At 35.0% G+C, this 23,377-nt stretch overlaps 1 protein-coding gene across 3 annotated transcripts in view; it reads right to left on the bottom strand.

Moving 5' to 3' along the window:
• Nucleotides 1-23,377, bottom strand: part of AGBL4 (AGBL carboxypeptidase 4) — a 1,250,690-nt gene that overhangs the window by 647,753 nt on the left and 579,560 nt on the right. For all 3 annotated transcript variants that reach the window (XM_069477908.1, XM_069477907.1, XM_069477909.1), the window contains one exon: nt 1,872-1,966. In XM_069477908.1, coding sequence (XP_069334009.1) covers nt 1,872-1,966 — 95 coding nt within the window. The remainder of the gene's footprint in view (nt 1-1,871; nt 1,967-23,377) is intronic.

The raw sequence follows: 23,377 nt of genomic DNA on the forward strand, positions 1-23,377 counted from the left end.
ACAAGAAACTCAATTCTGAAACTTTAGGCTCTTTCAGACCATTAAAAAACCCCAATGACTGGATAATGGCTACGATTGAGAGCCTGCCAACATTGGATAAGGGAACTAACTCAGTCTAAGGCATTATAATCCCAATTCAAAGACTCATTAATATTTCAAAATCTTGTCAAGAGCTCTGACAGACAAAAACCAACTGATAGTTCCTGAGGAAAAAAAAAAAGCAAAATGAAATAATTAAGGTTTAAGGATTTTCAAAAGCACACACACAAAATGAGAAGCCTTCAGAACTGAACACTTGGGAAACGGGGATGATGATTATTGTTTCTGTATGAAGATCCCAATACAGAATATGGAAAAAGATATACAATGTCATTTTGAAGGCCCTCATGAGTGGGTCAACAGTGATGTACTTTTACTTGCAAGGTCTGAAGTACTCACCTACACATATGACTATTCACAGAGGAATGAGTTCTATTATTATCTACATGGGTTGGATTGAGAGATTCAAAGCAAAAGCCAACCCTTGCCCAGATCCCGTTGACAAAACGAGATTCAGAGAAAGAGCATCAGTTTAGTCGATTTGATATAGAAAAGCAAAAAAACAAAAACAAAAACAAAAAAACAAAAAAACCAAAAAACATATCCAGGGAGATATTTTTGCCTTTTAATAAACAGTTTTCATTATCATCATCAAATGCCTACACTTTTATAAACCTGAGTTTCTCAGCTTAGCATCTATAGAAAATTGCCAAGTATCATTTGTAGATAAAAGTACAATTCAATATTTATGAATTGCTAGTTTTCTATAAATACAGACATTTGGAGACTATTTACTCACTAGTAATTAAAGTTTGAACAGAGATCAAAGCTAGAATAATATTAACAATTCCTTGTATTTATATAGTGCTTTACATAATGCTATTAATAATAGATGCCTTTTATTGAGCACTTAGCAAGTGCCAGGCACTTTACATGTACATAATAAATTCAGTTCTATTCAACAAGCATTCACTTAACACCTACTATGTGATAGATGTATAATACTTTGGGTTTTGTCTTTAAAAATTATCAATTTGTTGCATTCAATTGATGTTTGTTGAATGAATAAATGAATGAATGGATGAATGAATGAATTGGCTGGAAAGGCAGTGTGGGGAAATATAAATAACATAGGCTCCTCCTCTTACTATTTATGGTCTTGATAAAGTATTTAACTTTTCCTATCCTCAATTTTTCATCTGTAATATAAAGATATTTAAAACCTTCTTTGCAATAATGTGGAAGTAGTAACATCAAACGTAAAGCATCTGACACAGAAGGGGCTCTCAATAAGTGGGGTGATTATTATTATTACTGTTTTTAACATTATTACCACCATCATTATTATTACTATTAATCAATCCTACCCAACTCTCCTCCCCTTCATTATAGCAAACAATGGGAAAAATAGAACTTTAATATCCACAAAAACACCAGAAAAACCATGCGAGGTAAGAGAAATCTACTAGACTGTAGTTTCTAATGCCTTTGTAGGTTACTGTACATCATGTATTTTTAGGCTAGAAAAAAGAAAGAACCAAGTTTAATTGTGCTTCCAAAGATACCATGATAAAAGGCAAACAGTTCAGCAAAGTTCACCAAATAACAAATTGTACCTTCCCTCATAATACAATGCTGGTCATTCTAAGCATAGGACCATATTTCCAACATTCTCAAAGAATAGTACCCAGAGCCCAGACAATGGCTATCCAAAAACTCATTTTCATTCTTGTCAGTGGCAGTGAGGCTGAGACCCAGCTGTACAGCAGATAAGCTTGAGCTCCAGGTCAAATTTTCTAATCAGAAGGGGTCTCATTCTGTGGATCACTTACCATTTTGGCCTGCTTGTAGATTTCACCATAGGGGCCATGCCATCTCTATAAAGACTCTTGGTTTTACTGAAGTTAACAATGTTGAAAATGACCCTCTAAAAAAGAAAGGAGAAGTTCATTAGAAGACTATGCTATGTAAGTTGCTACTTCCTGATAATTAAGACAGGAGACGATAAGCAGGGTTAAAGGAAGCGATATGGACTAGTGGCCAACTGTATGGTGAGGATGAATCATGCCCACGGGAATTTAATGTGTTTGTGCCAGCTAAGCATAGCAGTTCAGAGCACTGACTTGAACCTGGAAGCCTGAATTTTAATCCCAACTCTACCACTTTCAAGTTCTGTGACCTTGCCAGAACATCTTGGTGTTTCAGTGTCCTTATTTGAAAAAATGGGAATAATAACAGTACCTATCTCATAGGGTTGCAATAAGAATTAAGTAAGTTAATACATATACAGTATGTGAAACCATACTTGGTACATAATGAACGCTACATAAGTTTTAGCTATTATTATTAATTGTGCCCCCTCTCTCTAAGCTGACCTATAATTTGCATGGAAATAAACAACATCATCAGAGTAACAGTAGTGCATTTAAATTCAACAAAAATAAAGACAGTAAATGAGTACAGAATTGCAATTTAAAAAATTCTCCAACTATAATAGTTGGAACCCCTTTGACTAGAACTGGAAGATGTATGTCCTTTTTTGCACCTTCTTTATTATCATCTGCTAGAGGTGAGGAGTACTGGGCTCAACCATAATCTTAGCAATAATTTATAGAGGCCTAGGTATTTGGATAAATCCCTTCCCCTCTCTGGGTCTTACCTTTAAAATGGGGAAGGAAAGAGATCTAGACGTCTAATGTCTTTCCTGGGGAACAGTATAGTTAAAAGAGATCAGACCTTTGTTTTAGTGAACAACTTTGTCATAGGAGGAGAAGAGAGATTATGAAAGAGAATTGAGATTAAAAGACACTTGAAACCACTGACATAGTCCACATCAGAGATGATGAGGACTAGAACCATGATAGCCAGCATAGTTGGAGAAAAGGGAAAAATTTCAAGACTTTACCACAGGCTAGCCTTTCTATCTAGAGGCCATGAAAGAGAGGGAAGCATCAAAATTCATGTATTATTTCATTCAACAATTATTTATTGTGTGAGGTATAATATATATATAATAATATCAAGTGCCAAGGGTTTCATACTTTAAAAAAACTGAAATATTCTAACTAAAATAAATATTAACATCTCCATTTCATATATGTAGAAATTAAGCTCAGAGAGCTTAACTAACTTGCTCAAAGTCATGTAATTAATAGATAATGGAATAAATATTTGAATCCAGGGAATAAACAGATAAGATGTCCACGATTTTTGCCATTGAGTTGCTTGCTAAGGTTCTAAAATTCCATAATTCCAACCAAGTCTGTTTCCCAAAGTAAGGGTAAAAAGGAAATATCATGGAAATTTTTCAAGCCTTTAAAATTTGTTTTATTAAAAAGAGACAATCAAAATCATTTTCTCTGGCTTTGTATTTGGGACTATCACAAAATGCTTTGTTCCATGAAACAAGCTTTTAGGAATAACTTGTCTTCCTTTCTCCTCAGAGACCCAGCCATTGACACCATCTCCAGGCATTTTAGTTTCAGACCTTCCTTCTGTCATTAAATTAAGTCATCAAGAATGTCCAAGGCTGTTCCATTATTAATAACCTAGACTTGCCTTTTGTCAGTTTAATTACTTCTCCTAGGGTCTTGGCTACTGCCTGATTTAAGAAAATCAATATGAAGGAGACAAATGGCCTTTGAACCTCACAGGGATTAATCCCCTTGTTTCTTCTGAGATTCTAAGTGTTAGATCCATTTCCTATCAACAGGGAAGCCAAAGTGTACTTTCAGGATTTGGATTATTCATAAAAACAGGGAAAAACCTAATGGAGAAATGATATACATATGTGAAGCTGGAATAAAGAAATGAGGAATATGAAACATTTATTGATCATTAACATCCTACTATGTGGCCAGAAAATTTCCCAAGTATTTTTAATATGCTTTATTATTTGGCTACTCCATCCACAAACAAAAGTTTATCTTAGCCCAACTTTAGACATGAGGAAATTGACATTAATAAAAGCTAAGTGGCTTGCCCCCCCAAATCCCCAAACCATTAACCTGTGGAGCTGGGACACAAATCTTAGATATTCTGACCATAAAGAGCATACTTCCTCCATGACATTAAATGAAAAAAGTAACTCTATCTTTTATAATTCCTTACCCATGCATTTTTTATGTTTCCCAGCCATTTAGCAATATAGCATGTGGTGGTGAAAATCAAAAGTATTTGGAAGTAGGCAGTGCAGGTAATCTTGGCTTTCCACATTTTACATTTAATTATCAGTTATTTATTCAAAATTAATCACAAGAAATGGCACCCATAAGGTAATGATAACAGCAACTATAATAATGATGAAAAATTTCTGAGCATTTACTATGTACCAAATTGTGAGTTAAGCATTATGTCAATATTCTATATATTAGAATAACCTGATTTTAGTTAGAATCACTTGTATAGCTTTTAAAAACCACAGATGCTTGGGCCCCACCCCCAGGGATTCTGATATCCAATGTATTATCTCATTTGTTTTGAGGATAATAAACTTTTTGAGAGAGGAACTGTTTGTTACCTTTTATTTGCACATAAGGTAAGAGATATTGAGATTAAGTTACTAAAATCATTGTAAGGGAAAATGCATTTGTATAGGTAACAGGTTTCTTAGGCCAAACTAAAATGCCTGCCCCAGTATCTTTTCTGGCCAAGCTCCCCTGGTTAGCTGGCCTTCTGGGGAGGCATGAGTCATCATACTCATGTAACCAAGGTGTTGTCTCCTGTGTGAACCCATGTGATCGCACTTTCCCATGGTATGTTGCCACCATTGTTCAGAGCCATATATAAGCGCTCGCCATGTTCTCAGCCATGCTTTTTGCCACTGCTGTATCCCCACAACAATAAAGAGCTTGTCTCACCTGCCTGCTGCCACTAGCTTTTTCTTCCAATTTCTGAAGCCTGCGCTGGAGCACAAGCTAGCCACAGAGCATCCTCCTCACAATCATATAACTAATAAGTAGCAGAGCTAGAGTTTGAACCAAGTCTGTTGACTCAAAAGAGTAAGATCATGGACTTTCTACTCAGATACACCTAGGATTGAAACCCAGTTCCCCACCAGTTATGTGAGGTTGAGAAATATAATTATTCTTTTTTTTTTTTAATATTGATTGTTTACACCCCAAATTGGGATGGCAACAGTATCCTAACAAAGTTGTTACAAGAATCTGTGAGAATATAAAAGTAAATCACCTGGAATATTGCACCTAGCTCAGAACAGGTGTGCAGTATTTATTGACGCTTTCCCTTCTCTTCAATAAAAGCAGAATTTTTGGTATATTATAATTTCTTCCTCTCTTTACTTCTTTTACATTTTTAATACAAGGCTCTTGATTCAGTAATATGATAGTCTAGATCAGAGCTCTGCAAATAGTGACCTGTGGCACACTGGTAGGCTAAGAGTAGGTATAACTCTCAAGGCAGCTCTGTGTGAAGACTGGAGCACTACCCATCCTGACCAAGGGACTCGCAGTGTTAGTGAAGGAGTTCAAGTTCCATTCCAGGTATAAGCCAAAGAGTGGCCCAATGTGGGTAAGGGTATGGTGAGGAGCCTGTGTGTAGTCTCAGACAGTGGCCTTGATTCTCTGGCTTCCCATAAATCCAATACTTGTCTCTAATAATAAGTTTTCCATTTAATGTTATCCAAGCTAGTTGCAAGGACTATTCTAAATATAGTCTATATGCAGGAGAATGAAACTAGACTCTTATCTCTTGCAATATACAAAAATCAAATCAAAATAGATTAAAGACTGAAATATAAGATCTGAAACTATGAAACCACTAAAAGAAAACACTGCAGAAATGGTTCAGGACATTGGTCTGGGCAAGGACTTCTTGAGTAATGCTCCCAAAGCACAGTCAACCAAAGCAAACTGAAAAAGGAAATGGCATCAAGCTAAAAAGCTAGTGCACAGCAAAGAAAACAGTCAACAAAGGAAAGAGACAACCCACAAAATGGGAGAAAATATTTTCAAACTCCCCATCTGACAAGGGACTAATAGATAGAATATATAAGGAACTCCAGCAACTCAATAGGAAGAAATAAAATAATCTAATTAAAAAATGAACAAAGGATCTGAATAGACATTTCTCAAAAGAAGACATACAAATGGGCAATGGGTATATGAAAAAATTCTCAACATCATTAGTCATCAGAGAAATGCAAATGAAAACTACAAAGAGATATCATCTCACCTCAGCTGAAATGGCTTTTCTCAAAAAGACAGGCAATAACAAATGTTGGTGAGGATATGAAGAAAGGGGACCCCTGCAAACTGTTGCTGGGAATATATTAATAAAGCAATGCAACTACTATGGAGAATAGTACGGAGGTTCCTTCAAAAAACTGAAAATAGAACTACCATATGACCCAGCAATCCCACTGCGGGGTATATATCTGAAGGAGAGGAATTCAGTATATCAAAAAGATATCTGTACTCCCATGTTTATTGCAGCACTATTCACAAATAGCCAAGATTTGGAATCAACCTAAGTGTACATCAATAGATGAATGGATAAAGAAGTTGTGGTACATATACACAATGTAATATTATTCAGCTATGAAAAAAGAATGAAATCTTGCCATCTGCAACAACATGGTTGGAAGTGGAGAATATTATGTTAAGGAAAATAAGCCAGGCAGAGAAAGACAAATCTTGCATGTTCTCACTCATAGGTGGGAGCTAAATATTAAAAACAATCGATTTCTTGGAGATAGAGAGTAGAATGATGGTTACCAGAGTCTGGGAAAGGCAGTGGGGAGGGGAGCATAACATGGTGATCATTAATGGGCACACAAATATATTTGGATCATTAGATATAGTGAACAATATTTGATAGCACAACAAGGTGACTATAGTCAACAATAAGTTAAAGTATACTTGAAAATGACTAAAAGAGTGAAATTGGAATGTTCCTAACACAAAGAAATGATAAATGAAATGATAAATTCCTGAGGTGATAAATACCCCAATTACCCTGATTTGATTAATTCACATTATGCCTGTATTGGAACATCACATGTACACTATAAAGATATACAACTGTTATGTACCCATAATAATTAAAAATTAAAAAAAAATAAAACCTCATATAAAAATATTCATGGAAATAAATTTAAGTGTTTCAGCTAAAATTTGGAAGATTTAAACAAGAAATTTAACACTGATATACTTAGTTACCTTACAGTATATTTCAAAATTGTGTATTAAGTTTTTTCACCAACACTTATATGATAATCCTCCAAATACTCCTCAGTTTACCCCAAATTCTGCATAAATATCATCTTCTCTGTGTGGATAAATATAATTTTCTCTGTATTCATGGATGTAAGGAGTACCGTGTGGGAAATACTGCCATGGATAACCTTCTGCAAACTCCTAGAAATGATAGAAACATTAAAGAACATTCTTTACATTCAGAGCTCCTAAAAATACAGAGAAATCCACAGATGCCAGAAAAACATAGGGGTGCAGAAGGCAGGTTACTGGTCCTGGCAACTAAGAACTTAGATTTTAACATCTATGGAAAAATAGCAGATATGGTCTTGATCTCAATGAGGCAGAGTGTTTGAAATAAGACTCCTTCATATACATAGAACTTTCAAAATGATATAGTATTAGTGGAACTGTAGTCTATAAATCACTCACTAGCAATCAGAGATGACAAAAAAGCATGCCTATTTCTGGGTTTGGGGTGGAAAAAATAATTTTTAATCATATGCTGGAAACATTTTTGGATTTGGCTTTGAATTTACAATACTACTTGGGTCTAAGTACTCAGGTCAAGTAATTAAAATAAGTTTAGTTACAGGAAAAACTCTTTTCAATGCATACATCTTCAGCCTAAGTATATCAAATTTCCACAAATAATGTCCCATAGACTTTAAACATTCACATAAATTTTTTAAAATATTTAAAGAACAATCCACACTAAAAATGAGAATTGAACATGGAAATAAATACCTGAAATAGGCCACAAAGAAATTCAGGTCATAAAACTATCTGATGAACCATTAAAGAAATTATTTACAAAATGGCTAACAATTTGAAAAAATGTTTCAAACACAGGAGAACAGAACAAACATTATCCTTAAAAAATGTAATTGAATTTGAAAATTAAAAAATACAGAATAGATGTCACTGAAAGGAGAATTAGTTAATTGCAAGAAAGACATGAATAAAAATCCATAATTCAGAACAAAGAACTAATAAGATAGAAAATATGAAAGAGAAGAAATAAATAAAAATCCAAATACTATCTCACAAGAGTTCTCCAAAGAGAAACAAGGGAAACTGTTACAGGCAAACTCTAAAGAGAAAATGGCTAATGATATTCCAGAATTGATAAAGATATGAACACTCAGATTCAGAAATTATAAGTCAGCCCAAAGTAGGTTTTTAAAAAAATGCATATGTAGACACAGCATAATGAAACTACAGAACACCAAAAATGAAGAGAAAGTTTTCAAAGTAAACCAGAAAACACACAAACACAATACAAAGATGCAGAAATTACACATAAACGGAACAGAATTAACACTAGCAACATCAGACCAGAAACAATATAACCATCTTTCAAGAATAAGGCTAAAATACTTTTTCAGACAAAACCTAAAGTTTAGCAGTTTCAGATTGTCCCTGAAGGAGCTTCTAAAGGAGAATTTCAGGGAGAGGAAAAAAATTCAACACAAAGAGTAAGAGTGGCAGTATGGACATTTTAACAATGTTGATTCTACTGATCCATGAGCATGATATCTTTTTCCATTTGTTTGTGCCACCTGCAATTTCTTTCCTCAGTGTTTTGTAGTTTTCCCTGAGAAGATCTTTCACCTCCTTGGTTAGGTATATTCCTAGGTATTTTATTTTCTTTGTACCTATTGTGAATGATATTGAGTCTATGATTTGACTCTCAGCTTGAGTGTTACTGTTGTATAGAAAAGCTACTGATTTATGTGCATTAATTTTGTAACCTGAGACTTTGCTGAATTTTCTTTTATCAATTCCAGGAGTCTCTTGGTGGAGTCTTTGGGGTTTTCTAGATATAAAATCATACTTTCATCAAAAAGCGATAGTTTGACCTCATCTGTCCTGATTTAGATACCTTTTGTTTCTATCTTTTGCTGGATTGCTTTGGCTAGAACTTTCAGCACTATATTGAACAGAAGTGGTGACAGTGGGCACATCTGTCTTGTTCCAGTTCTTAGTGGGAATGCTTTCAACTTTTCCCCATTCAATATGATGGCTGTGATTTTGTCATATATGTCTTTTTTTGAGATATGTTCCTTCTCTCCCTAGTTTGTTGAGGGTTTTTATCATGAAAGGGTGCTGAATTTTGTCAAATGCTTTTTCTGCATCTATTGAGATGATCATACGGTATTTGTTTTTGCTTCTATTTATGTGGTCAAAAACATTTATTGATTTACGTATGTTGAACCACCTTGGGATGAAGCTTGCTTGGTCATGGTGGATGATTTTTTTCATGTGCTGTTGAATTTAGTTTGCTAGTATTTTATTGAGGATTTTTGCATCTATATTTATAGACATATGGGTCTGTAGTTTTCTTTTTCTGTGTGTCCTGTCCTGGCTTTGGTATCAAGGTGATACTGGCTTTGTAGAATGAGTTGGGTAGGATTCCTTCCTTCTCAAAGTTATTGAATAATTCCTGCAGTATGGGTACCGGCTCTTCTTTGCTGGTCTGGTAAAATTCAGCTATTAATCCATGTGGTCTGGGGCTTTTTTCTGTGGGAAGATTTTTTTTATTATTGCTTCAATCTCACTGTTCATTATTGGTCTCTTCAGGAGTCTTATTTCTTCCTGATTGAGTCTTGGGAGGTTGTGTGTTTCCAGGAATTTGTCCACTCCGTCTACATTTTAAAGTTTATGTACATAGAGATTTTCATAGTATATACAGATGATATTTTGTATTTCTGTGGTATCAGTTGTAATATCTCCTTTATTCATTTCTGATTGAGTTTTTATTTGGGTCCTTTCTCTTCTAGTCCTGCTTAATCTAGCAAGAGGTCTATTAATTTTGTTTATCTTTTCAAATAACCAACTTTTTGTTTAATTGATTCTTTTTTTTTTTTTTTCCATTTTGTTTAGTTCTGTTCTGACCTTAGTTATTTCTTTTCTTTTGCTGGTTTTGGGTTTGGTTTGCTCTTCCTTTTATGTTTCCTTGAGATATATCATTAGATTGTTAATTTATGATCTTTCTCTCTTTTTGATGTAGGCATTTAAGGCTAAGAATTTTCCCCTAAGGACTGCATTTGCTAAATCCCATAGATTTTGATAGCTTGTGTCTCCTTTGTTGTTCAGTTCAAGGAATCTTCTGATTTCCATCTTAATTTCATTATTAACCTAGTAATCGTTCAGCAGCAGGTTGTTTAATTTCCATGATTTTGTGTAGATTTGAGTGTTTATTTTGGAGTTGATTGCTAGTTTTCTTCCACTGTGGTGTAAGAAGATATATGGTATGATTTCTATTTTTTTAAATTTGTTGAGATATGTTTTGTGGCCTAAGATGTGATTAATCTTAGACAATGTTCCATGTGCTAATGAGAAAAATGTTTATACAGTAGGTTTTGGTTAAAATGTTCTGTAACCATCTGTTAGGCCCATTTATTCTAGCTAAAGTCCTGTTTAAGTCCAGTGTTTCTTCATTTATTTTCTGCTTGGATGATCTGTCCATTTCTGTCAGTGGAGTGTTGAAATCCCCAGAAACTATGATGCTGCTATTTATCTATTTGCTTATATCTAGTAGAATTTACTTTATGGATATGGGCAGTCTTCTGTTACATGCATAAATATTTAGGATTTGTATGTCTTCTTGTTAAATTTCTCCCTTTACCATTATATAATGACCATCTTTGTCTTTCTTTACCATTGTGGATTTAAAGTCAATTTTATCTGATATGAGAATGGCTACACCTCCTTTCTTTTGGTTTCTGTTTGCATGGAATATTTTTTTTCATCATTTTACTTTGAGTCTGTATGAGTCCTTGTGAGTTAGATGTGTTTCCTGGAGACAGCAGAAACATAGACTGTATTTTTTCATACATTAAGCCATTCTATCTCTCTTGAGTGGGAAATTCAGATCATTCACGATTGATAAAATTGGTATGGGGAATGCTGTTCTGTTCATCCTTTTACGTAGTACCTTATTGCTTTGTTTTACCTCTTGTGCTATCATTTTATATGAGCTCTGAGCTTTAGCTTTTGCCTGGTTTTACACTGGTGTGTGTCTATTGTACTGATCCACATATAATGCAGTTCTGAGTATTTCATGCAGGGAAGTTCTGGTCTTGACAAATTCCCTCAGTGTTTGCTTGTCCAAAAATGTCTTTATTTCTCCTTCATATATAAAACTTAGTTTTTCAGGATATAAAATTCTAGGCTGGCAGTTGTTCTGTTTTAGAAGACTGAAGATAGGGCCCCAATCCTTTCTGGTTTGTAAGGTCTCCGTTGAGAAGTCCACAAAGAGAACTATGAAACACCAAGGAAAGAAATTGCTGATGACACAAACACATGGAAAAACATATTGGATTGGTAGAATCAACATTGTTAGAAAGCCCATACTACCCAAAGTGATTTATAGATTCAATGCAATCCCCATCAAAATACCAATGTCATATTTCACAGATCTAGAAAAATAATTCTATGCTTTGTTTGGAACCAGAAAAGAGCTCAAATAGACAAAGCAATTGTAAGCAAAAAGAACAAATCTGGAGGCATCACAGCACCAGACTTCAAACTATTCTGTAAGGCTATAGTAACCAAAATAGCATGATGCTAGCACAAAAACAGAGACACAGACCAATGGAATACAACAAAGAACCCAGATTTAAAACCATCAATATACAGAAAACTGATCTTCAACAAACCAGACAATGATATAAATTGCTGAAAAGAAGCCCTATTCAATAAACAGGGTAGGGAAAATTGGATAGCCATGTGCAGAAGAATGAAATAGGATCCGTATCTCACACCACTCACAAAAATTAATTTAAGATGGATAAAAGACTTAAATGCAAGGCATGAAACTACAAGAATTCTAGAAGAAAATGTAGGAAAAACTCTTCTAGATATTGGCCTAGGGAAAAAATTTATGACTAAGACCCCAATGACAATTACAGCAAAAACAAAAATAGATTGATTAAATTAAGAAGCTTCTGCACAGCTAAGGAAATAAGCAACAGAGAAGACAGGCAACCTACAGAATGGGAGAAAATATTCACAAGCTATACATCTGATAATGGGCTAATAACCAGAATCTACAAAGAACTCAGGCAAGTCAGCAAGAAAAAATCAAGCCATCCCATAAAAGGAAGGCAAAACACATGAACAGAAGCTTTTAAAAGAAGACAGACAATGGCCAAGAAATATATTTAAAAAGCTCAACACCACTAATGATAAGGGAAATGCAAATTAAACCACAATGACATATCACCTTAAGCTGTTAGAATGGCTTTATTAAAAAGTGCAAAAATAATAGATGCTGGTGTGGATGCAGTGAGAAAGGAACACTTATACATTGTTGGTAGGACTGCAAATTAGTACAACCTCTATGGAAATAGTATGGCGATTCCTCAATTAACTAACAGTACACTTGTCATTGGATCCAGCATTCCTGCTACTGGGTATTTACCCAAAGGAAAAGAAGTCATTTTATCAAATAGACACCTGCACTCGAATGCTTATTGCAGCACAATTCACAATTGCAAAGATGTGGAATCAATTCAAATGCCGATCAATTCATGAATGGATTAACAAAATGTAGTATATGTATACCATAGAATACTACTCAGCCATAAAAAAGGATGAATTCATGCCTTTTGCAACAATTTGGATGGAACCAGACACGATTATCCTAAGTGAAGTACTAAAGAATGGAATAACAAACACCACATGTACTCTCTATTAAATTGGAACTAAACAATGAGCACACACATGCACAAAGGGAAGTAAAGCTCAGTGGAAATCAAGTAGCAGGGAGTGGAGAGAAGGGGATGAGCGAAAACCTACCTAATGGATACAATGAACACTATCTGGGAGGGTGATGGGCACACTTAGAGACCTGACTCAAATATTACAAAAGCTATCCATGTAACCAAAAACATTTGTACCCCGTAACATTTTGAAATAAAAAAATAAAATGAAGTATAGAGAAACCAGGAAAAAAAACCAGAGAGTCTAGGAATAGACTCAGTATATATCAGAGATGACACTACAGTTCAGGTGAAAAGTTGAACTTTCAACAGATGGTCCTGGGCCAATGGGCCATCTATATGAAACAAACCAAGTTAGATCTCTACCTTACACCAAATACAAAAATAAAATCCCAAATGTATTAAAGAATAAAATGTACAAAGTAAAACACAGCAGATTTTTTTATGAACTCAGTGTATGTATGGACTTTATAACAAAGCACCAGAAGTATTAACTATGAGGGAAAAGATAGATATATTTGACTCCTTTACACAAAAATGTTACATCAAAAGATACCATAAAGAGTGCGATGCGCACCATCTAGGGGATGGACACACTTGAAGCTCTGATTTGGGGTGGGGGGAGAGGGGCCAAGGGCAATATATGTAACCTAAACTTTTGTACCCCCATAATATGCTGAAATAATAAAAAAAAGAAAAAAAGATAACATAAAGAAATAAAAAGGAAAGCCAATATGTGAAAAAAATATGTGTAACCCTTATAATGGATTAATACACAAACCTGTAAAGAACTCTTATAAATCAAAATATTAAAAGCCAACAATACAATAGAAAATAGGCCAATAATATAATCAGACAAGTTATAGAAGAAGAAATGGAATGGTTTATAATTATATGAAAAGACGATTACTCCATTAGAAGTTGAGGAAATATAAATTAAGAAAATAATGACATACATTTCTTATTCATAAGATCAAAAAATCAGTAAATGTAAAAATATCAAGTATTGTTAATTTTGTAGGAAACAGTGATTTTGAACACTGCTAGTAAGCATATAAAATAGAAGAGCCTCTTTAGAGAGGAACTTGACAATAAAGATAAAGATAGTTATAACCTATGACCCAGCAATCCACTTCTATCTGTTTTCTAAGACAAATTTTGCACAGTGTATAAGGAGACAAATACAGGGTTATTAACTAGAACTATTAATTTGCAATAGCAAAACAAAAGAACAACTAAAACCACTTATTTTAGAATAATGGATAAATTGTGGTTCATTAGTACAATAGAATACTATACAGCATTTCAAATGAATGCACTAGAGCTATATGTACCAACATAGGTAAACCTCCAAAACTATGTTTAATGAAAAAGGCAAGCATTATAGCACAAAACAATAGTATATTTTTAATGTATATATATATACATATATATATATACACACACACAAAATAAAAATACAAAATCATACATGGCCATAATACCCATTAATTTCAGAAATATGATTACTTCTGTGAGAATGGAAGGGGGAAGGAGAGAGGTTTAGCTATACCTATAATGTTACATATATCAAAATAGATAAAAGAAAGCAAGATCTAAAATATGACAAAATGTTAACATCTGCTTCATCTTAGTGATAGGTCTTTGAGTGTTTTTATATTATTTTATGTATATTTAAAATTTCCCTAATTTAAAATGTAAAAGTTTAGATAACTTTAATTTTAGTGTAAAATATGAAGTAGTAGAATAATGTACTTTTTCCAAGTGGTTAACAGTTGTTCCAACATCATTTATTGAATGTCATTTTTTTCTAATTTAAATGCTACTTTTTCCACATAATAAATTTTATGTGGAAATAACTATGCTTGGGTTTATATTGGATTTATTAAACACACACTGATCTGTATGCTTATTCTAGTAACAGCCTCCCATTATTTTGATGATTGTAGTTTCATGATATGTTTCAATTTACATTAGGGCAAATTTCTATTCAATGATCTCCTTTTATAGTTTTCTATGGTTTCATTAACACACAGTGAGCTTTTATTGTCTTTTATGATTAATTTTGTTTATGCTTCCTTATTATTTTAAAATTTTTTTTGTTATATTGCACATTTCTTTGAAATCTTTTCATGCTGCTTCTTCTTTCCTTAGTAATTTTCAAATCATTCATTACAGTTTTATACTACTAATGGTTATATTTAAATTTAAAAATGAATTTGATTCCATAACTAAGGCATTAGTAGTTTGCACACGAATCATATCAGTAAATCACTAATCTATTCTAATAATACAGAGAGGTATATGACACAATGAGAGAATGCTATTTGGAGTATGTCTGGGTACATGTTTCAGCCTTGTTCCACCATGTAGCATGGTTAGTGTGACTTAGGCAGAACTGTACAGGAATATAGAATAAAAATGCCTTGGGATCATGACATATCAAAGATTATGTGGGCCATATAAGGCTGAGTTGGGAATAAAATCTAGATTTCTCTTCGTTCAACCAATCAGTTTCTATACTTCAGAGCCTTATTCCAAGTTTTTATATTGCCTACCCTGAGCTCAATCTGATTCCCAGCATCATGGAAGGAAATGCTGGAGTTCCAAGCCTACCTCTCACTGTGTGTAATTTTACCATGTTTTGTCATCTTTCTGAGCCTGTTTTGCAATAAGAGGGAAATCATACCTATCTTGCAGACTTGTTGTCAGGATTAAATATAGTTTCCAAGACAATGTGCTCAGGAAATAATAAAAGAATACATACATATGTATATGTATAGGTTCATGTATATATACAGATATATACACATGTATACATGTATATACATATATGTACACATATGTGTAAGGATATACATATTTATATATACACGCACACGCACACATACACAAAATAAACATCACATATACATAAGTAAGTTAAGTCTCCTGCCCATGAAGAACCTATAGGTTGCCAACCAAAGTCCTCAAAAAATGCCAGGTAATCCTGGGCCTGATATATCAAAAGCATGAAGTCTGGAGTATAGATAATTAGTGTCTGAAAAACGAATACTTATTTATTATAAGCTGATGTTAAGGAGTCACAGGGAACCAACAAAATTTGTTAATCAGCCGCACCTGTGTCTTGTTAACTTGAAATTGTCAAAATCTTCACATAGATACTGCAGTCTGACAGAGATAATAAGAAAATGGCTTGCAGATTGCACATTAGAAGCTTCTTCTCCTTCATTGAAAACTTGTGAGAAGACAGCCAAAAGAGGTAAAAGGGGAATGGAGCAAAACATTCTCATCAAGGAAAGTTTAGCATATCAAACAAGGGCATTAGCAACATGACAGAAGAAAAATAAGATCTTTCTAAGAGACTCTTTCTTCTCCCTACTCAGAATAAATATCTACCAACACACAGGAAAAAAAATGCCTTTCTTTTCCTCAATCTGACAGCATTTCCTTCAGAGAATTTTGTTCTAAATTTTACACACACACACACACACACACACACACACACACACAACTGCTGAGGTAGAGTTTGTAGTTGTTCTATAGGAAGGGAAGTTGAATATTTTTTGAGGAATAAGGACTGGCCAGGTGAGATGGAAGATATTCCAGTCAGAGAGAATAATAAGAACAAAGGCTGAGTGGTTTGTGGAATTAGCTGTTTCCTCTGGCTTGAACAAAGAATTCTGGGTCTGGGTAGGTTAAGAGATGTGACTGTGGCATTAAAAGACATATGAGCCATGTTAAGAAGTTTTAACTTTTACTGAAAGCAATATGAAGGGACTATAGAAGGGCTTTAATTGTAGATGTGAAAGGTTCAGACCCATGTTTTAGAAAGAGCACCTAAGACTGTAATGAATGAATGTTCTAGAATTTACGCTGGTCTCTGCAGAGTCAGATGAATAAGCATAAATCATACTCTTAGGAAGCTCATAGTCTTCTAGAGAAAATACACAAGTAAACAAGTGTTTCTAAATCCAATGTCATTAACACAAAAATAGAAGAATATTTCAAGAACTCTTGGGGGTCGGGCTATAGTACACATAGGAGAGTGATCACATCTTCCTGAATGAGTAAGAGAATACTTCCTTTTGAGCCAGTTCCTAAAAGATGATGTGCAGTTCTAAGCTAAGTCACTTTGGACTGGTACCATGGTGGATTTCCCCTCTTAGTGATTGCTATGTTTGGTTTGTAAGCTGACTGAGATCAGGGGCAAGTCCTTCATTTCTTTTGTAACTATAAGGTAGTTATTCACAGGGCTGTGGATGGAGTGTATATTAAATAAAACCTATGTTTCAGACAACTGCAGCCAGATCCTCAGAGGGAAAAGGCTTGGGTGATAAAGGTAAAACTATGAGGAGTAAAATTGGCTTCCTCTTCTCTTTCCCTTCCAGGGTGATGGTAAGATCAAAGCAAACGAATAGAGAACCAGCTGCCTGGATGGCTCCAATCCAACGCCAACCTACAATACATCAAAAAAAAAAAAAAACAAAAAATCTCCACATAGACCAAGTGCACATTTCCCCTTGCACAGAGGTGCTACAGAGTTAATAGGACAGGTGTGGCAACAGGTATATATACCTGTTTATTAAATGGGCAACTCATCAGGCAGAGGGGAAGAAGCCACATGTTTTTTCAATGCCTCTGAAACTCTCAAACAGGAATGCATAGGTTTCCAAAGTTAGGCAAACCAAAATCCCTCCTTGTTTTATTCATTCAGTACCTCCCTTGAGGATGCCTTACTACCCTCTGTGGTCCCACACTACTACCCATTTCTGGTCTGTATTGGGCTTGCACTTCTATTTGCCTGTATTATTATTGTATTATAATATGAGGAATGATGTTGATTCCTGGTTACCTTGTTTAATATCAGCACAGCCTTCCTTGATGAGAGACTTAATGATAGAATATTTTCTTACAAATGCATACAAATCATATGTGCTAGATTGATGGAAAAATTGTTCACAATTCTGCCTACCTTTACTGATATTCTTTGTACTGTGATTTTGTTGTTCCTCCCACGAAAAGTTGAGCCCTTTAAATTTGGGCTGATCTTATGATCAGCTTTGGCAACAAAAATTTGTGGAAGTGACAGCATACCAGTTCTGAGCCAAGACCTCAAGAAGCCTTGTGTAGTTCTATGTTCTGTCTTGAAATCCCAAGATTTGACCAAATCGAGGGCAGGCTGACAGTAGATGAGAGATCACATTGAAGAGAGCCCAATGTTCCAGCTGAAGCCATCTTGGACCCGCCTATAGCCAGTTGACCATGAGAGAACCCAGAAAAAATCAGTAGATCCAGAGCTGACCATCAATACAGAAGAACTATCCAGTTGGCCCATAGACTGATGAGCATAAATAAATGCTTATTGTTTTAAGACACTAAAATTTAGACTGCTTTGTTATTTAGCAATAGCCAAATGATTCACTAATATTTAATGCTTCAATAATCAAACTATGCAAAAAAACAGAAAAGAAAAATCGAGAGAAAAAGGAAAAATTAAAAAGGAAAGAAAATGAAAGAAATAAAAGTAAGAAAAGTCATTTACTTCTTATTGTAGCTTATAGTCCCAATATTTTGTATTAAACTTACTTTATTTTTTCACTATCTTCATAATTATTTAATATAAGCCTACTCTTCCTCAAACATTGTCTGCTTATTTTTAAAATACCATTTGAATTTGATCATACTATTAATAATATATAATTTTGATCAATTTTCTTCCTCTAAATTTTACTTTCCAACTTTTAGTAGTGGGGAAAGATCAATTCCTGTCCTTGAGAATTTTGTAGTTTGGCTGTGTTCATGGGAGGCGACATGGATATCTTACAAAAAGATGTCTGTTTCCTTGACTTATCTGTAAAATGAGGAGTTTGGATAAGCTTATAGTCACTCTTAGGAGGCAGAAACCTGATTCAAATCTTGTCTCCACCACTCACTATCTTTGTAAACTTTAGTGCGTTATTTTACCTCAGTTGATTCATCCATAAACTCAAATAATACTTTACTGATCAGAAGGCTAAATCTTCAGCTAGATAGCTAAAGCAAATACTCTTGTCATGATTTTTCAGCTATAAGATATATGTTTCTATGGTTCTAGTTTATTAAGTACTTATTATATCCCAGTCACTTTACCTGCAAAATCTTATTTTAGAATCATAACAACATTGCAAGGAAGATATTACTGTTCCCATTTTAAAAATGAGAAAACTGAAGCTTCCACAGAAATTAGCATGAGAAGTTACCCATGGGCACAATACTGACCTGTGGTAGAACAAGGATCCAAAATCAGGTTTATTTGACTCTAGAGCTGTAGCTCATTTAATAAACCATTCTGTGTCCCTCTTTTTTTTTTTTTTTCATTTTGTACAATATGGGGTAAACAAAGAAGTAGAAAAATTATTTCCTCCCATTAGGAATCATTTCCCAAATCAAAAGGCAATATTAAAAATATTTATACTTTCAGTTCACCTCTCAAGAGAGATTGAGATATTTTATAAAGAGCTCTTGGTGGACACCAAACAGCAATAATAGTTTTAAGAGAGAGAGAGGAGCACTTGCTCATACACTCTTCCCTTTTTCAAAGCACCTGGGAATTATGGGATGACCAGTCTACAGCATGGCTCTATGGTACTGCTTTCTAGGGCAGAGACCAAGCCATTAAGTGCTCTCAGACCAGGTGCTGAAAGTTATTTGCCTACAGGAGGAAGGGTTATATTAAACCAATCAAATTCTATTATACAGTTTCCCCAAAGCTAATGGCAACTATTTAGGAGCTATTGATAAGATAGAGGTCTAGATTCAGTCTCAGCCAATATCAGGGTGATAACCAGTGACATAATGAATTTTACGGCCGCAGTCAGAGCTAGAACCAAGATAAGAGTTCAGTCTAGAGCCAGGTTTAAGATTCAGTCTGTCTGAGAAAGGAATCAGTCACTCCACGATTAAAAGATAATCCAATAAAAAGTTCAAAATATTTTATAATTTGCACATGAAATAAGCATTTTTTTAAAAGTTGATGTAACATTATCCTAATTGTAGTTACACCAGTACCCTGCTATATTTAGCCGACACATTTTCATCACTAAAGCTAGGTTGAGCTTTTATAAATTTCAAATTCTTAGAATCTACATTCATAGAGCTTCACCTTATAGCTGTTTTGCAAACCTGAGATTTGGAATAGATCAATTTTAAATGGAAAAAGTGGGAGTATCTTATGGATTTCAAACAGCAGATACCAGATAACATATTTCCTTACTAAAGACTGCTCTCACCAGTGAATTTCAGAGAACACTAAGATCTCCCCTTTGTTTAAAGATAATCACATTTTTCTCAGAGTGGTTCACTAGGGCTTTACCTTGAGCATTAATTTTTCATGACTGATTGATTGAAAAGACAATGCCAACAGAGAATAATGCAAGCTTAGGGACCTGTCTTACAAGGTAGAGTTAAATTACTTCAAGGGTTAGAATGACAAAGCCAGGTGCTGCCTTCGACTCAGCAAGTAAATTGACAATTACAAATCTGTTGAAAAATTAGAAAAATCAAAATAGGAAATGGTTGACTTGTACTAAATGAGTTGTGTTTGCTTTATTGAACACCGTTCAGTAGATTTTAGAAACAAACAGAAAAAGCACTATGGGAAAATGCCTATCTTTGGGTAAGGTATGGGGGGAGTTGGAATGGGAAGAAAGTTGGATTGGGAAAGAGGAGACCTTCCCTTCCCTGGTTATGCTACTGATTTGTTATGTGACCTTAGGAAGATTAGTTTCCCATTTCTAAAACAGAGATATATGATGAATTCCCACCCCACACTCCTTAGAGGGGACTGAGAGGATGTCAGTCAGGGGGCCACAGACAAAAACACATTCTAGAGAACAAGAGCTTAAGAAAATGGGTCCCACTGGAGACAAACCAGAGGCCTGAGAGCCAGAGAGTTGGCCAGACAAAAGCTCTTTGGAAGAAGCAAAGGACAGGATCCTAGAAAGGTCAACTGCTTTCAATGCCAAGTTCAAGGGCCAGAGGTAGATATTAAGGTCCAGAGCAATGGACCAAGGAGTTTGGACAAAGTAACACAGTTAATTCAGGTCAAGAGCAAAAAAGTAGACTCTAGATTCTATAGGATACCTGACTAATTCCCTTATTCTTTTAAGAAACATTTATTGAACTCTGTCTATGTGACCAAAACTATTTTTATGTGCCGGGTATACACAGATAAACAACACTACGTTGTTCCTGCCTTCATATAGTTTACATTTTAGTGGGGGAGACAAACAACAAATAAGTAAATAAGTAGATATATAATACAATGTCAGTAACAATTACTATGAAGAAAAAGAAAATAATAAAGGGTAAGTGGATGGAGTAGGAGGTAGGCTATGGCCTGTTTGGCTTTAAATGATTACTCTTTTATATGTAATTTTCTGAATACCTACTAAGTTCCAGAGACATGGTTAGGAACTTTTATATTGCATGTTATTTCTAAACCTTAAAAAAAAGCCTTACAAGTGAACATTATTTTTCATTTTAGAGGTTAGGAAACTAATATCAAAAAAACACTAAAATATCAAGGAATTTTATGTTTTGGTCAATTTCAGAGATAAGATAGACTCTCTCACACAAAATTTGGTTTGGATGTTGATAATGATGATGCCACGCGGATGAAAAAGTTTATTACTCACATAACAAGGCTTTCTGGCAATAGCAGAACAGTCTCCCAAATTCATCTGAAATGGCTTGAGAGAGCAGGAAAGGAGGTTGGGTTGGGTTTTTATGGTGGTTAGGGGATGAATCCATCATGAAGATTCCCATGTGCACACAATAGGGCTTGCGTGTTTAACATTCTGCCAGTGCTGAGGGAGGAAACACTATGCTTTCTTATCTGCTTGCCCAGGTGTTGTGTAGATGGGGGAGGAGGGGTGGGGCTTAAAAGGTACTAACAGTCAACTGTCAAAAATGGTAGTATGTGGCATTGTGCTATTTTGATTTATAGTAAATATATATTTGGTCTTATCCCCAGTTTCCTGGCACACAGATCCTAAAGCCTTTGGAATTCATTCCCAAAGCAGGAAGTGTCTTTTTGTGCGCTACTGACATAACTGATGGCTGGGGGCTCCTGCATGGCCTCAGCATAGGGGGTTGGTTGCCGGGGGAACCACCCAAGTGATGAGAAGGTTGGAACTTTTAGTCCCATCTTCAACCACCAATAAAGGGATAGGGGCTGAAGGATGAGCTGATAATCAATGGTGTAATCAATCATGCCTATATGATGAAGCCTCCAAAAAAACCTAAAAAGACAGAGTTCAGAGAGCTTTTGGACTGCTAAACACAGGGAGGTTCTGGAAAGGTGGTTTGCCCAGAGAGGGCACAGAAGCTGCACATTCCTTCTCTATAGCTTGAAGCATGTATCTCTTAATCTGGCAGTTAAATGTAAGCAGAGTGTTTCCCTAGGTTCTGTGAGCTGCTTTAACAAATTAATCAAACCCAGTGAGGGGGTCATGGAAACTCCCAATTTATAGCCAGCTGATGAGAAGTATAGATGACAACCTACTACTTGTGATTGGCATGTGAAGTATGTGAGGGGGGCAATCGTGTGGAGCTAATTTCTCAATCTATGGGATCTGACACTATCTCTAGGTATGTAGAATCAGAATTGAGTTAAATTATAGGATACCCAGTTTGTGGCTACTGGAAAATTGCTTGGTGTGTGGGAGAAAATTCCCACACATATTTGGCGACCAGAGGTGAAGTGCTCTGTGTTGAGTGTTGTATTAAGAATTAAAGTATGAAATTCCATTTTAGTTTTTTCCTGTATCTCTTTTCTTAAGAAGAGACAGGATAAATGAAATGTAGGTCTGGTTTTGTGTAGCTTTAAAGTCCATGCTTTTTTCTTGTTTACACTATGGTAACTCAAATTGGGGAGATTTTGTCATTTCCCCTCAATGAGCCTGGGGATATTTGTCTAAAAAAAGGAGCAAAGGAACATGAGTATGGTACTATGCAGAAAAGATAATAAGATGATGGATGGCTGGACTGTTCCTACTATATAAAACAACTTAAAATGCTCCTGAAACTGTGAGAGAACTAACAAAATATTAAGGAATTTATCAGGCCAAATTTTAAGTAATTCCTAGGTCCAACAGAGAGCTTTTGCTGAATCTGGTGAATTTGTGCTTGGCAACATAGAGATTGGTTTTCAGGGATGCCAAGGCCACTGGGAATTTAAAAAAACAGAAAACTGAGATAAATTCCTGTGTGCAGTTCCCTTCAAGTCATTTGCAAAATTCTAAGCTGTTCATATACAGGGTAAGATGCCAATAAACCAAGTAGAAATCAGCATCTATGAAGTTAAAATGCCAAGTGGATATTTCAATAGTCTCAAGGTGCTGCAGAAAGAGA

The sequence above is a fragment of the Eulemur rufifrons genome, chromosome 8 (assembly GCF_041146395.1).
Source record: "Eulemur rufifrons isolate Redbay chromosome 8, OSU_ERuf_1, whole genome shotgun sequence".
NCBI classification, from domain to species: domain Eukaryota; kingdom Metazoa; phylum Chordata; class Mammalia; order Primates; family Lemuridae; genus Eulemur; species Eulemur rufifrons.